At 42.2% G+C, this 15,957-nt stretch overlaps 1 protein-coding gene across 4 annotated transcripts in view; it reads left to right on the top strand.

Annotated features, from left to right (window-relative positions):
- The window catches only part of DOCK11 (dedicator of cytokinesis 11), a 449,693-nt gene that overhangs the window by 306,583 nt on the left and 127,153 nt on the right, over window positions 1–15,957 (top strand). For all 4 annotated transcript variants that reach the window (XM_075323721.1, XM_075323722.1, XM_075323724.1 and 1 more), the window contains one exon: window positions 7,113–7,160. In XM_075323721.1, the coding sequence (XP_075179836.1) occupies window positions 7,113–7,160 (48 nt within the window). The remainder of the gene's footprint in view (window positions 1–7,112; window positions 7,161–15,957) is intronic.

Raw genomic sequence — 15,957 nt, forward strand, 5'->3', positions numbered from 1 at the left:
TGACCGGCGAACCGCCTCCTTTCTAAGGGGGCGGTCCGTGCGGCGTCACAGAGCGGCCATCCAATAGAAGCGGAGGGGTGGAGATGAGCGGCCGGAACATCCCATCCACCTCCTTCCTTCCTCATAGCGGCCGGGAGGCAGGTAAGGAGAGCTTCCTCGTTCCTGCGGCGTCACACATAGCGATGTGTGCTGCCGCAGGAGCGACGAACTACATCGTTACTGCTGCAGTAACGATAATCGAGAATGGACCCCCATGTCACCGATGAGCGATTTTGCACGTTTTTGCAACGATGCAAAATCGCTCATCGGTGTCACACGCAGCAACATCGCTAATGCGGCCGGATGTGCGTCACAAATTCCGTGACCCCAACGACTCCGCATTAGCGATGCCGCAGCGTGTAAAGCCCCCTTTAGGCTATGTGCGCACAGTGCGTTTTTCGTGGCGTTTTTGTGTGTTTTTCGGGTGCGTTTTTGGGCTCAAAACTGCATGACTTTGCTTCCCCAGCAAAGCCTCTGAGTTTCCATTTTTGCTGTCCACACACCACTTTTTTTTTTAGCTGCGTTTTTGAGCTTAAAAAAAAAATGGTCATGTCAATTCTTTTCTGCGTTTTACTGTGTTTTCCACCCATGCAATGCATTGGAAAAATGCAGCAAATTGCAGAGATCAAAATGCAGCCAAAAACGCACCGAAACGCGCTAAAAATGCATTTGTTTTTACCAATGCATTTTTGTGCGTTTTTAGCGGCCAAAAACGCTGCACCTTTGTAGTCACAAAAAATGGCAAGGTGCGCACATAGCCTTAAGCGCAAAAATCAGAATTCCTCAAATCTTTTTTTGGGGGGTGGTTTTGTTTTTAGGGAATTCACTGTGTGGAAAAACTGACCAAGCAATATGATTCTCAAGTTTAGTACAATGATGGTGCCACCAAACTTGCACAGTTTAAAATTTAAAAATTGGACTTTTGAAAAAAAAAATGAGAAATTTGAAAAAATAAAATAAAACTGTGGTTGTGACGTCTTTTTCCGACAACTGTAACATTTTCATTTTTATGTTGATGGAGCTGCTTGGTAACTCGTTTTTTGAATGGTGAGCTGACATTTTTATTTACACGATTTTGGACAGATGCATTTTTATATCCTGTATTTTCATCGATGTTATGGCGCCTAAAAACCTGCAATTTTAACATTTTGATTTTTTTCTTCTTTCTTCTCTAAACGGTGTTTACCAATTGGGTTAATTATTTTTTTCATAGGCTTTTGAGGCTAGGGCTACATGGCAACTTTGGCTGCGATACCTGTTGCACAGCTAAGGTTCATTCGGTGCCACTGCTATATCACAAATAAATAGGGTCTAATTGCGAACCCCCTAACCCTCCTCTTCCCCGGGTATTGTGACAAGCAATCAAACCCCATACATTGAACTGCAATGTAGCAGTAGCACGGAGCAAACCTTAGCCGCAAGACAGGTGTTGTGGCCAAAGTCGTTGTGTAGCCCTAGCCTAATAGAAGTAGTAATGCCAAATATTTCTTTCTTTTTTTTTTAATCAGATCTTTTTTATTAAGCACAGGTAAAAGGGTACAAAACAGATATAAATGGTCACTGCATAACACATATGTACTGTATCATATAAGTTGTACATCATCATATTATGCAGGGCTACACAATTACCCCTCATACATATTTATGATGTTATTTCGATTTTCCATAAACTAACCAATTAGACAACTTAACTTTATTAAGATAACAAAGAGTCGTTAAGGATAAGATTTGTAGCACTACGTCTGTCCCATTTAACACTCATTTTCTAACCATGTCACTCCATAACATTTTCCATGTCCACGTCAACCACTCTTTTCCCCTCACTTACGTCAAACTATTTCCTGCTCTCTTCTCAGTGCCTCCCAGAGGTTCTGATACCATATGGAATATCTAGGCTCACAGTTCCATGGTGGTTCTCCCTATTTCAATCATAGCAACAGACTATCCAGTATACAATCCTGTATTAGCGCACTAGGGGGAAGACCGGGAACATACATCCAAGGCTATGTATTTTTTTTTTATTTTTTTCTTTATCAATGATGAAGAAAAATAGGGGTGATTTTAATTTTTATATTTTTTGTTCTTACTTTCTTAGGCTATGTCCGCACGTTGCGTCGGAGTACCTGCAGTTTATTCTGCACGTTTTCCTTCCCTTGGTTTTTGACCAAATGGCTTTTGACCATTTTTTAGCGCTAAAAACGCATGCGTATTTACCGCGTTTTTAGTGCGTTTTCAGTGCTTTTTACCTGCGTTTTCACCTGCGTTTTTGCAGATGCGTTTTGTAGATCAAGACACTGAGAAATAAAGTTGAAATAGTCAAAAAGAATGAAAAAAGAGAAAAAAAAAGAAAAAATTAACTTTTAATAAAACTATATGGAAAATATCATTTTTAATGAAATAATAGCGGTTATGCACATATTAACAGAAAAATAGGTAAAGTTTATTATTTTTTAGCAATTAAATTTTCGGTTATTGTATGTGTGTAAAGGAACATTATAACCCTTTAATTTTATGCCAGAAAAGCATGCGTTTTTGAAGCCAAAAACGCAGTGGAAAAGCAGGTAAAAAGCATGAAAAACGCAGGAAAGTTGATTTTGGTTGCATTTTGCCATTTCTCATTGACTCCAATGTTAAGGAAACGCTGCAGAAATGGCAAAAACAACTGACATGCTGCTTCTTTTTCAGCATGGTTTTTGACCCAAAATATGCAAATTAAACGCTGCAGAAAAAAAAGCAAAGTGCAGACAGGATTTCATCTTTTCCCATAGACTTTGCTAGAAAACAAAAACGCATGCGTTTTAGCGCAAAAACGCTGCAGCTAAAAACGCTGCAGAAACGCGGGAAAAAACGCAACGTGCGCACATAGCCTAAGTGTTTTTATGAGATTTGCATCTACAGTTGTCGGATCACTTATACTACCCTTATGGCAGTATATAGTAAAAATCATGGTCATCTATAAAGACCAGCCATTGACTATGCTTCACAAGCTTATCATCATTTTAACATGGACAATATGTATTACACATCTGCTCTGACGTGTGGAAGAATGAAACCATATCCTAAAAAGTGATTTTATTCAGCTCGTTTCGGAGTGAAACACTTTCATCAGGACCATCATAATTCCTTGGTACATAAAACCAGACTTTTATGTAGCATGGAATTGGGATGGCCCTGATGAAGGAGTTTCATTCCGAAATGAGCTGAAAATCACTTTCACGAATACGGTTTCATTCATCCACATGGCATCGCGGATATGTAATCTTTATTGTCCATTTTGAGCTGTTGAATTTCAGGGTCTGCAGCAGCCATGTCCACGCTCTACAAGTGGTTGTGTCTTACACAACCCCATTGGGTGAGCAATTCCCTGTGTATAGTATCATCACACAGTTTATACCTTATTGCGCTATTTTCTCTCCCGTATTCAAGACTATCATCATGACAGGCACATGGGCCTTCACTAGACATCCAACTGCCATAACCACTCGTTTGCATCTGCGATCATTTCTCAGGGTGAAAATGGATGCATGGAGTGATGTGCCAGTTGTACAGCAAACGTTATATGCTGCTTTCAGAGATTGACCGTGACATATTAGTCATTAACAGCTGAAGGCAGAGCTCAGCCCCCCCAGCTGCTGGGTGTCATGCAGGCTCAGCTCATGAGCCGGCATCAAAGATGAGGACCCAACATTGGACCTATCAGTACGTCCAACAGCAGGAAGGGTTGTAGGCCTTGTGCGCACTTGCCGGATTTTACCGCGGATTTGCTGCATGTTTCACTTTAGAAAATGTTCATAACATCTCTGCAGTGATTCACCAGCAAATCCTATGGGAAAAAAAAATGCTGTGCGCACTAGGCGGATTTTGACAGCTGCATGTTTTGCTGCGGGTAGCAAATTCTGTGCGGTTCATTGCGTTTTCCTGCGTTATTCGTTGCGGTATTTCACGTTTTTCGGGACATAATGTTCATCACTGCCTGCGTTTTGCAGGGAAGAGATGTCATTATGACAGGAAGAGGAAGCGGAGCAGAGTAAACACACATATATGACACTCACACACAGACACAGACATATACAATACACATAGAAATCAAACGTACAGTACATATTACAAATAAAAAAAACAAAAAAACCCCGTGGGCTCCTCCGTATTTTTACCGTCCAGCCGAGGTAAACACACAGCGGTGGCCCGGTATTCTCAGGCTGGGGAGGGCGAGGGCCAGGGTTAAATTCCCCCCCCTGCAGCCGAGAATATCAGCCCGCAGCTGCCCCGGGACTTTCGCATCCATTATGCGACAGTCCCGGAGTGTCCCCGTCTCTTCCAGATTGCCGTGATGCCATTTAAGTCCAGGCTTAATCATGGCAGCGTCTATGAGACAGTTTACATGATTAACCCATAAGTAAAGTGACTAAACACACACACCGAAAAATCCTTTATTTTAAATAAAAGACAAAAACGCCCCCTCTTTCACCCCTTTATTAACCCCTCCCAACACACAGCTCCGGTGTAATCCACCGAGCTCCCACGACGCTTGCATCCAGCCGCGTCTGACATATACTCAATGCAGCCTCGTAACAAGACTGCAGGGGTAATTACAGGTCATTTCTCACGGTCGGTAATGTGAACACACTACCGCTCGTGAGAACTGCAGTGTGTCCTCACAGGGACTCTATCTATTGATTGATAGAGGACAGATCAATCTATTGATTATCTATCCTTCTATCTATCCTTCTATCTATCTATCCATCTATCTATCCTTCTATCTATCCTTCTATCTATCCATTATCTATTTATTTATCTATCCATTATCTATCTATCTATATCAGAAGGAAATGCCCTTTTTTTTTTTTCAATGTGCTTTATTGCATTAAGTGCATTAAAACACATGTACCAACCCGTGGAAAAACCGCACCAAAATGCAACAAAACACATGCGGATTTCGGTGCGGGTTTTTTTTTTGCGTTTTTTTCCGCGGGTACGGAAATCTTTCAGAGCCTGCGGAATTTTCTTAAGAAAATTCCATTTTCTAGTGCGCACAGGGCCTAAAGGGTTGAAAACCATATAGTAAAGATTTGACTTTAGCTTCAAAACAAGACATGTGCCATAACCTATAAACACCCTCCCTAATAGTACACTACAGTTTAATCTTTAGCATTTTGTACAGAATGTAATTCCACTCAAAACTCCAATTTGTCAGGACTTGTTCTTCATAACTGTTTTCCGGTTTCTGTGATGGTAGATAAAAGGTTGGATTCATGCTGCGCTTCATGTAACATGAAATGCATGAAAATGAAAATATGACAGTCTAATGTTTTTAATAGAGTAGAAAAAAAGCAAAAAGTTTTATTATATTCACAGTGCTGGATTTTTTATTTTTTTTTTAAAAACTTTGTCCATGGGGTAAGTATATTTAGGTTTTTCTTTTAACTGAACTATAAATCTACCAAAATCTGTGATGACCTCTACATACATTGGACTGTATTTTGTAGCAGAATTTAAGCTTTCACAACCAATAGACAGAAAATGTGAATCCGATATTGTCTTAAAATCCTACTTTTATACAATGATAATTTATTTTAAGGTTTTTTTTACATTGATATTCATGTGGATAAATCATAGAAAAACCTTTGTATGAACCTATATGATCCCTGAATACATGCAGGCTTTGATCATTTTTTTTAAACTATTTTTGAAACAAAAATGAAGAGTGTAAAACTGTAAAAAAAAACAGCTAATGTACAATCTGACCACACATTACATTAAAAAAATAAACAAATAAATAAAACCTGCCTGTGCAACAGTGTTCACACAAAGTTGAAAAAAGTTGAAAAAGTGCAAACGGCATAAGGAAACGCTACTTTTTGGGGGAATGTTTTTAAGGGATTTTTCGTTAAGCAGTTTTGAATTATGTTTGTTTGGTTTTTTATTTTTTATTTTCCTTACAGTTTTTTGTTTTTACATTGTCAAGTTTGGAGCTGATTGAATCCAGCAGCTGTCTTTCAACACCTCTTTAGAAAGAGACATACTAAAAAAAAAAAAACCCCTGACGTGAACAGCAAAGTGGATTCCCAATATACATTTTTGGAAGATTTTTGATGTGTTGTTAACTTTAAGGCCGGTGTCACACTTGCGATTGCCTCGCGTGTATCTCGCGCGAGTCTCGCGTTGCATCACCCGGGACTGGATCACACTCTCCTCACAGGAGCGGGTCGGTTGCATGCATCTCTGTGCAACCGACTCTCTCCTGTGAGGAGAGTGTGAGTCCGTGTCGGGTGATGCAACGCGAGACTCGCGCGAGATACCCACGAGACACTCGCAAGTGTGACACCGGCCTAAGTTGGATTTTGGTTTGGATCTGCTCCATTCTTCAAGAAAACAAAAACTAATCGATAAACTACCCAAAAAGGAGTGGGTCTTGAAGTAGATGTAACTTAAAAAATTAATGTCTCAAAAAAACCCTACATGTTCACATACCCAACCAATATCAGACTTTACAGGAATTTTTCTGTCTTAAAATTTAATGCAAGAATGGGTGGAGGCTCCCAGAATAAAACCTCTAAACTTGCATCATAAAAGGACAACCTATTTTAAGGATATGTGACAGCACAGAATGACTGTTCAAAACAAGCACAGGCATTCGGTGCATCATGGCAGCGTCAAGCGTTTATATACCACCTCCACACCTACTTATTTTCTATCTCCATCCTTCTCTAGCTCAATGAAGACAGAGCTGTCAATCAAAAAGAGGGGAGGGTAAAACCATAAGGTGGGAGGGTGCACTTAAACGTTTGATACACCACGCGCCTGTGCTTGGTTTGAACAGTCATTCTGTGCTGACAGAGCTAATTTAAAGTGATCTTCATGGACAGAGCTGAAAAATTCAACAACCTGCATAGAAAATAACTCCTGTGTAGGTTACTTTTAAAACTGTACATTATTTTTGTTGTAATAGTATTAACATTTAAATACTGTTGCACGTTTCTCTATACAATATTCATATATTTGCTGTATAAATGATGTTATGGTATGCAAGGTATTAAGCTGTGACCATTTATATGATCTTTCTTACTTCATAGGGCTTGTCTATTCCATTTCCGATATGCAGGAAAAAGGAACATTGCAAGGTAAGAGTATTATTACGTACTTGTCTCTTGGAGGTGTGGAATGAATACAGTGATTTATGGGTAAATTTCCTATGAAATGGTTGTTTTACTTTTAGTCTAGGGCTCCTTAACGCCACATTTTTCTGCAATTCCGTGAAATCTCCAATTTGCCATGACATCATGTCTTCAATATTTCTGTTTTAGAAAAAGTCACAAATCACCTTGTTACCTAATACAATAAGTGTGATTTTATGCCATGGTAATAACATAGTTTGCAACTTTTTAGGTAAGGTACAGTTATGGCCGAGAGTGTTGGCATGCTTGAAATTGTTCCAGAAAATGAAGTATTTTTCCCGGAAAATTATTGCAATTGTACATGTTTTGTTATACACGTTTAGTCATTTTGTGTGTGTTAGAACAACACAAAAAAAAGAGAAAAAAAGCAAAGTGGACATAATTTCACACAAAACCCCCAAAATGCGTTGTACGAAAGTGTTGGCATCTTTCCAAAATTGTGGGTAAACAATTTTGTTTCAAGCATGTGATGCTCGTTCAAACTCACATGTGGCAATTGACGTGTGGGCAATATGAAAATCACAACTGAAACCAGATAAAAAGTAGAGATGTTGACTCAACATTTGCATTGTGTGTCTGTATGTGTCACACTGAGCTTGGAGAATAAAGAGAAGAGAACTGTGTGAGGACATGACAAACAAAATTGTTGAAAAATATCAACAATCTCACGGTTACAAGTCCATCTCCAGAGATCTTGATATTCCTTTGTCTACAGTGTGCAACAAAATCAAAACGTTTACAACCCATGGCACAGTAGCTAATCTCCCTGGCTGTGGACGGCAGAGAAAATTTGCTGAAAGGTTGCAACACAGGTTAGTCCAGATGGTGGATAAGCAGTCCCAATCAAGTACCAAATAAATTCAAGTTGTCCTGCAGGCTCAGGGTTCATCATTGTCAGCGTGATAAATCCGTCCACATTTGAATGAAATAAAACGCTATGCAGGAGACCCAGGAGGACCCCATTGCTGACACTGAGACATAAGAAAATCAGACTGCAGTTTGTCAAAATGTTCATGAGTAAACCAAAATCCATCTGGTAAAGTGTTTTGTGGACAGGTGAAACCAAGAAAGAGCTTTTTGGTCCGACTTACTGAAAATGTAATGAGGTCTACAAAGGAAAGAGCACAGACCTACAAATATAGTGGAGGTTTAAAGATGTTTTGAGGTTGTTTTGCTTTGACTCTGTGCAAGGCATCATGTGCAATGCATCAAGAAATCTGAAGATGGGTTTGCATCCTAGATCATGCGTCTTCCAGCAGGAAAATGACCCCAAACATACTTCAAGAAGCCCCTAGAAATGGATGGAAACAAAGCGCTGGAGACTTGTGAAGTGTCAGCAAACAGTTTGAATTTAAACCCTTTTGAACACCTGTGGAGAGATCTTAAAATTTCTGCTGGGAGAAGACGCCTTCAATTATTAGAGACCTGGAACAGTTAATAAAGAAGAGTCCAAAATTCCAGGTGAGAGATATAAGAAGTTTATTGAAAGTTATAGGAAGCGATTAATTGCAGTAATTCATTCCAAAGGGTGTGAAACCAAATATTAACTTGAGGGTGCCAACAATTTTGTCAGGCTCATTTTTTTTACGTGAAATTATGTCCAATTTGTCTTTATTTGTCAGTTTTCTTTGTGTTGTTCCAATACACACCAAAGAAATAAACATGTGTTTAACTAAACATGTGTAAATTACAATCATTTTCCTGGAAAAATACTTCACTTTTTGTAACAGTTTCAAGGGTGCCAATCAATTCCGGTCATGACTGTAAAGGCCCTGTCACACACAGAGAGATAAATCTGCGGCAGATCTGTGGCTGCAGTGAAACTGTGGACAATCAGTGCCAGGTTTGTGGCTGTGTACAAATGGAACAATATGTCCATGATTTCACTGCAACCACAGATCTGCCAAAGATTTATCTCTGTGTGTGACGGGGCCTTAAGTTGGCATAGTCAATAATCTTACAATTTATTGCAACCTGCAGTTACTGCATTTTGACATAATGTCACAGGCTAAGGATACATTTAGACGACCGTTCCGTTTTTGCAATCCGCAAAAAAAGTCCTGTTTTTCCACAGATGCATCTGTGTGGCATCCATGTGACATCCGCATCTGTCCTGTTCCGTTTAGTATACGGTCCGTGTAACATCCATGTGACTTCCGTTTTTTGGGTTTTTTTGCGGACCGCAAAAAAACCCCGGAAGGATAGTTACATACAGTCCAGGGTATCTACCCAGATGCTGGTCCGCAAGCACTACATACTCACCGATCACCAGCGCGGCTGTCACACTGCTCCCGCAGCAGCTCTTTGTTCTTCCCGAGCCGTCCGCTCATTAGGCTCATTTAATATTCCCTGCTTACCGGCGTCTGTGATTGGTTGCAGTCAGACATGCCTCTCGCGCTGAGTGATAGATCTCTGACTGCAAGCAATGATAACCACCAGTGGGCGGGTCTATATCATACAGTAAAATAAATAATTTAAAAAAAAAAAACGCCATGCAGTCCCCCCCAATTTTGATACCAGCCAAGATATAGCCTTACAGATGCTGGCTGGTATTCTCAGGCTGGGGAGACACACGTTATTGGGAACCCCCCAGCCTAAAAATATCAGTTAGCAGCCGGGCGGAATTACCGCATCCATTAGATGCGACAGTCCCGGGACTTAACACGACTCTCCCATTGCCCTGGTGCAGTGGCAAAAGGGGTAATATATGGGGTTGATAGCAGCTGTGTAATGTCACCTGGCATAAAGCCCTGTGGTTAGTGATGTCACGACGTTTATCAGATACCAGACAGCAAAAAACCCAGTCAGTACTAAAAGAAAAAAAATTTATTGGAAAAAAAAACCTCCCAAACATATTCCCTTTTTCACCAATTTATTTGAAAGAAAAAACAAATCCGGGTCCGGCGTAATCCAATAAGGGGGTCCCACGACGATCCATACTCACTGTCCCAGTTAATGAAGAACAGAATGTTCCCCATTGGCTAGGAGAGCAATGCAGTGAGCTGAGCTAACATCAATAGGTCAGCCCAGGTCACCGCAGAGGATGACGAGCGCTGACTTTATGAGGTTAGCTAGGTACATTACCTGGGTGATGAACGCCACTGTACTCCTGACGTCAGCGCTCGTCACTGACTTCCATTGTCCGCCGCATGCACAAGCGAAGCATCGTGAGTGGCCTGTGACGTCACCGCTAGGCACAGTCTCGGGCCGATCGCGAGACGTGATGTGAAAACATGGCAGGCATGGAAGTCAGTGATGAGCACTGATGTCAGGAGTGCAGGAATTCATCAGAGCAGGTAATGAACTTTGCTAACCCCCTAATGTCGGCGCTTTTCATCCCGCAGCTGCTGACACTGCTGTGTGAGAAGATGCTGACACACTGCAGTGCGAGCAGCCGCGGGGCTGGTGGGGAGCTGGACACAGACTGCAGGGGCACCCAACGGAAGTCACATGGAAGTGCTTCCGTGCGGCTTACGGAGATTTTGCGGAACCATTGACTTGTATTGAGTCACGATCTGTTATTACAGAACAGAATAGGACATGTTCCATAATAACGGAACGGACATACGGCATCCGATGTGCTTTTTGTGTAGAAACTGATACACACGAAAGTACTTCCTTGTGCCATCCGATCCTCCACAAAAGACATTGAAAAGATAGGGGTGCTTTACACGCTGCGACATCGCTAGCGATCTCATTAGCGATGTAACACGCCAGATCGCACATGAGACCGGCGCTTCAAAAATTACCTGTGTGCGATCTCGGCAGTTCGCATGTGCGATCTGGTGTGTTACATCGCTAACGAGATCGCTAGCAATGTCGCAGCGTGTAAAGCACCCTTTAAGCCTGCTTTACACGTTGCAATTTCGCATATGATTTCGTATGCGATTTGCAACGCCCCCATCGTATGTGTGGCACGTTCAATTTGTTGAACGTGCCGCACATAGGAGTAACCCCCGTCACACGTACTTACCTGTCCATACGACCTCGCTGTGGGCGGCGAACGTCCACTTCCTGGAGTGGGAGGGACGTTCGGCGTCACAGCGACGTCACACGGCAGCCGGCCAATAGAAGCGGGGGGGAGGAGCTAAGCGGGACATAAACATCTCGCCCACCTCCTTCCTTCCGCATTGTGGGCCGGGAGCCGCAGGACGTAGGTAAGATCTGTTCATCGTTACCGGGGTGTCACACACTGCAATGTGTGCTGCCTCGGGTACGATGAACAACCTGACGTGCAATTCTAGAGAAAGGTACGATGTGTATGCGATGAACGTTTTAACGTTCAATCGCAATCCCACGTAGCTGTCACACACTGCAATGTACCTTACGATGCCGGATGTGCGTCACTTACGACGTGACCCCGCCGACACATCGTAAGATACATTGCAGCGTGTAAAGCGGGCTTTAGTCCTGTCAGTTAGTCCACAAAATAGAACAGGAACTGAACAGGACAAACGGACCGGTCGTCTGAATGAGCACTAAACATAAGCATACACTTACCTTTCGGCGTCTTCATCTGTTTTACTGACGCCCCTGTCGGAGTCAGGCACTTTGTATCTTGCCAGCAGCTGCAGTGTTTCATGGAGCGCTGGAGGGTAGAACATAATATAAGTCTATGAGAGCCTCGTTCTGGCTCTTATAGACTCACATTAGGAGCTTTTGATGTTATTTCAGGCACAAGATGGCGCCGTGGGACTCCAGAGGGTGATTATAAGAACGGGGGGGGGGGGGGGGGGGGCAGGATGCTTAGGTTTAATTACAACTGCAGCATTGAAACAAGGAAAAAAATTTGCTGGAGTGGTGCTTTACGTCCCCAAACTCCTATTACCCTGTTTCATAGTGGCCAACCACTCAACCGTATCTTTTTAGTGCAAATAATATGAGAGGGGAAGAGGAAATATTTCCTATGAAAATATCACAGTGTTTCCCGTTTCCCCTCCACATTACCTACCTGGGAAGGTGTGCATGAGAAGTGATCTGACGGAAGATAGCCACCGAGCTTAGCTTCGTGCCATTGTGCTTTACGGATTACGTTTCACAGCTTACATCACCATTCTCTTCATTCAGATCAATGTCTCTTTTTGGTTTCTGGAATTTGTCTAGTTTAGCTGTTTAATGTGACGACATGGTGATTATTTTTAGTCTAGGAGTCAGATAAATCTCAGCTCTTCCAATAATGCATGCCTGAGTGACGGGTCGTGTCTATCCTCTCTTGTGGTGTCCTCATGCTCTGACCAAGTAACATTCTTTTCTGGTAACTAGATTAATCATCTAATGTTTCTTGGAAACATAGGGTTAGTACAAAAAAAGTATTCACAAATCAATGCAGACAAACTGGAAATTCTTCTTTTTTTACTAAGGCGGACTTTGCACGTTGCGACATCGCAAGCCGATGCTGCGATGTCGTACGCGATAGTCCTCGCCCCCGTCGCAGGTACGATATCGTGTGATAGCTGGCGTAGCGAAAATTATCGCTACGCCAGCTTCACATGCACTCACCTGTCCTGCGACCGTCGCTCTGGCCGGCGACCCGCCTCCTTCCTAAGGGGGCGGGTCGTGCAGCGTCATAGCGACGTCACACGGCAGGCGGCCAATAGCGGCGGAGGGGCGGAGATGAGCAGGATGTAAACATCCCGCCCACCTCCTTCCTTCCGTATAACCGCCGTCGGCAGGTAAGGAGGTGTTCCTCGCTCCTGCGGCTTTACACACAGCGATGTGTGCAGCCGCAGGAGCGAGGAACAACATCGTACCTGTCGCAGCACCGGCATTATGGAAATGTCGGTGAATGCAACGATGATACGATAACGACGTTTTTGCGCTCGTTCATCGTATCATCTAGCATTTACACAGTACGATGTTGAAAGTGACGCCGGATGTGCGTCACTTTCGAGTTGACCCCACCGACATCGCACGTGCGATGTCGCAACGTGCAAAGCCGCCCTAAGCCGAGTGAAAATTAAAAAAGATTGATGTCACAATCCCTTTTGTGAAAATAATTTGTTGACTTCTTAAAGGGGTTTTCAGGATTCAGAAAGCCCCTTCCTCAGCCACAGTTTGATTAAAAAAAAATATTAACAGTGCCTTGCTCACCTTCGCCAGGTCCAGTGCTGCTCTGTGTCTGTTATTCTGTGCAACATTATTATTATCGGTGAGCGCTGGGCAGCTTTTGCCATGGACTCTGCTGAGCTCAACAATTGGCTGCTGTGCGGTCAATGTTGCAGACAATAATAGATACCAGTGGTAGAGACTCAGCACTGGACCTGGGCAGGGTAAGTAAAGCACAGCTTGTTTGTTTTTTTTTTTTTTAAAGGGTTATTGTCATATGCAAGATCCTATCCTAATATGTAGTAGGTGTAATAACGATAAGTATAATATTAGCAAATATCTCCAATTAGAAATGTAGTATGGTTCTTTTGATTCATTATGTCTCTTACCTCATGTGCAGGGCATTGCAGGACCTTGGGTATCCATGGTTATTAATATTCATATAGTCACAGTTAGGCCCGGTGTGCACACTGCAAATTTGTTTCCTCAGCAAAAAATGCACCCTCTGGCATAAAAAACTCACCCAAAAAAATGCATGTGTTTTTACCGCATTTTCGGTGTGTTTTTTGGTGCGTTATGTCCCTACGGTTTTTTTAAGCTTTTTAACCATTAAGCAATGCCATAAATAACGCTGGGACCTGAAGAAAAAAGTCACACGCTGCCTCTTTTTGCTGCAGAAAAACTGCAGCAAAACCTGTAAGGAAAAAAATAAGCAACGTGCGCATAGCATTTCGGATTTCTCATAGACTTTGCTGGGGAAGGACTGCATGAAGTTTATGAACACAAACTGCACCAATTCTGCACCCAAAAATGTTGCAAAAAGGCAGCAAAAAACGCAGTGTGCGCACAGGGCCTCTGGTAGTTAGTTGCTTGTAGTTATAATCATGGATACCTAAGCTCCTGCAATGCCCTGCACATAAGGTAACAGACTTATGTGCCGGTGCATTTCAGGACCTTAGGTATCCATGGTTATGAACACTCATATAGTCAGTTAGTTAGCCAGTTGCTTGTGGTCATAACCATGGATACCTAAGGTCCTGCAATGCCCTGAACATGAGGGAAGAGACATCACGTCTGCGGTTCTGAAAATTTCTCAGATAATTTCAGATATCGAAGAAAAGTGAATACAAGGAGCCGTACCTGTGCAGCCATCTCTCTATTACAACGCTTTAAATAGACACCAAATTTTTGCCTGTGGCGTTTAGCTCAAACCTGTACACAAAAAGGTTATTGAACAGTGATGAACGCCTGTAAGTAAGGTGTGGTGGACAGAATTCATTTTGTAGAAACTATAGGCATTGTGCAAGGGTTGCTAATGCAATCAATATTAACAAGATCCAACCCGACTCTGGGGCAGCGCCAGATGTTGGTGCTTAGAGAACATTTTCTGGTTTGCATCCAGCTGTGTATTAAGTTACAGTGAAATAGCAATCTTGGCAAATCTATGTTCATATTGCAATCATGATCTGTAGGGATAGGGCATAAGTTTGGAATCGTATATTTCTATATAAAATGTACTGCAGTGTGCGGTTTCCTGAAGAGTCTGCTCTGCAGAATAGACATAGGGTACGCTCACATGGGCGTATGACTCGGACGAGTGCAATACGAGAAAATCTAGCATTGCATTTGGACCAATGTTATTGAATGAAGGAGAGCAGATGTGCAGCTTTTTTGTCATTCACATTCTGGATGAGCGAAAAATTGCATGGTGCGATTGTCAGCGAGAGACATGTCACTTGCACCCATACAAGTCTATGGGTGTGATTGAAACATTGGACTGCACTTGGATGACATCCAAGTGCATCAGCTGACAGTGGAGGAGATGGGGAGATTAACCCCTCCCTCTCATCTGCAGCTGTGATCCGATCGCAGGATCGGATCACAGTTACATGACACTCGGCTCATGCTGGCAGCACAGAGGGAGACAATGGTCGTTAAGATATCGCATCCGATGCACTCACATCCGATGCCATACAATCGTGGGAATCCAGCCATAGGGTAGGATTCCACTTGCGAGAGACTCGCGTGTATCTTGCATCACATCACCCGGAATGGCCTGCCTGTTTCCCGACAGGAGCGGATCAGCTTCATGTATTTTTATGCAGCTGAGACGCCCCCTTGGGGAAATAGGCAAGCCGTTCCGGGTGATGTGATGCAAGATACACGCGAGTCTCTCGCAAGTGGAATCCTTCCCATATACAAACATACTGATCTGGTATCTTATGCATTAACCCTTATGTTGTACTCCATTTTTCTCCTTAAAAGACAAAAAAAAATAAACATGTTTGGTATCAACATATTTGTAAAAGTCTTGATATATCAAAATATATATATTTTTTAACCAGTATGATAAATGTTGTAATGCAAAGAAGAACTCAAAATGCCAGAAATGGCATTCTTTTCAGTCACCCCATCTCTACCCCCCCTAAAACGTCAATACAAAGCTATCAAAACTGTATGTACCCCAAATCATAACCAATAAAATTATTAGCTCACCAAATCAAAAACCTCTGCACATCTCCTTTGACAGATCAAAATAAAATTTGTGCATCTGAAAAAATGTCAACAAAGAGCAAATTTTTTTTTTTTTTTTTACAAATTACTCAATACCTTTTATTTTACTACTTAATTAAAGAAAGACTTTACAAATTTGGTATTACCATGGAGAATCCTATACCAGATCGTTTTTACTTCTCAA

This window comes from Anomaloglossus baeobatrachus, chromosome 9 (genome assembly GCF_048569485.1).
Source record: "Anomaloglossus baeobatrachus isolate aAnoBae1 chromosome 9, aAnoBae1.hap1, whole genome shotgun sequence".
NCBI lineage: Eukaryota > Metazoa > Chordata > Amphibia > Anura > Aromobatidae > Anomaloglossus > Anomaloglossus baeobatrachus.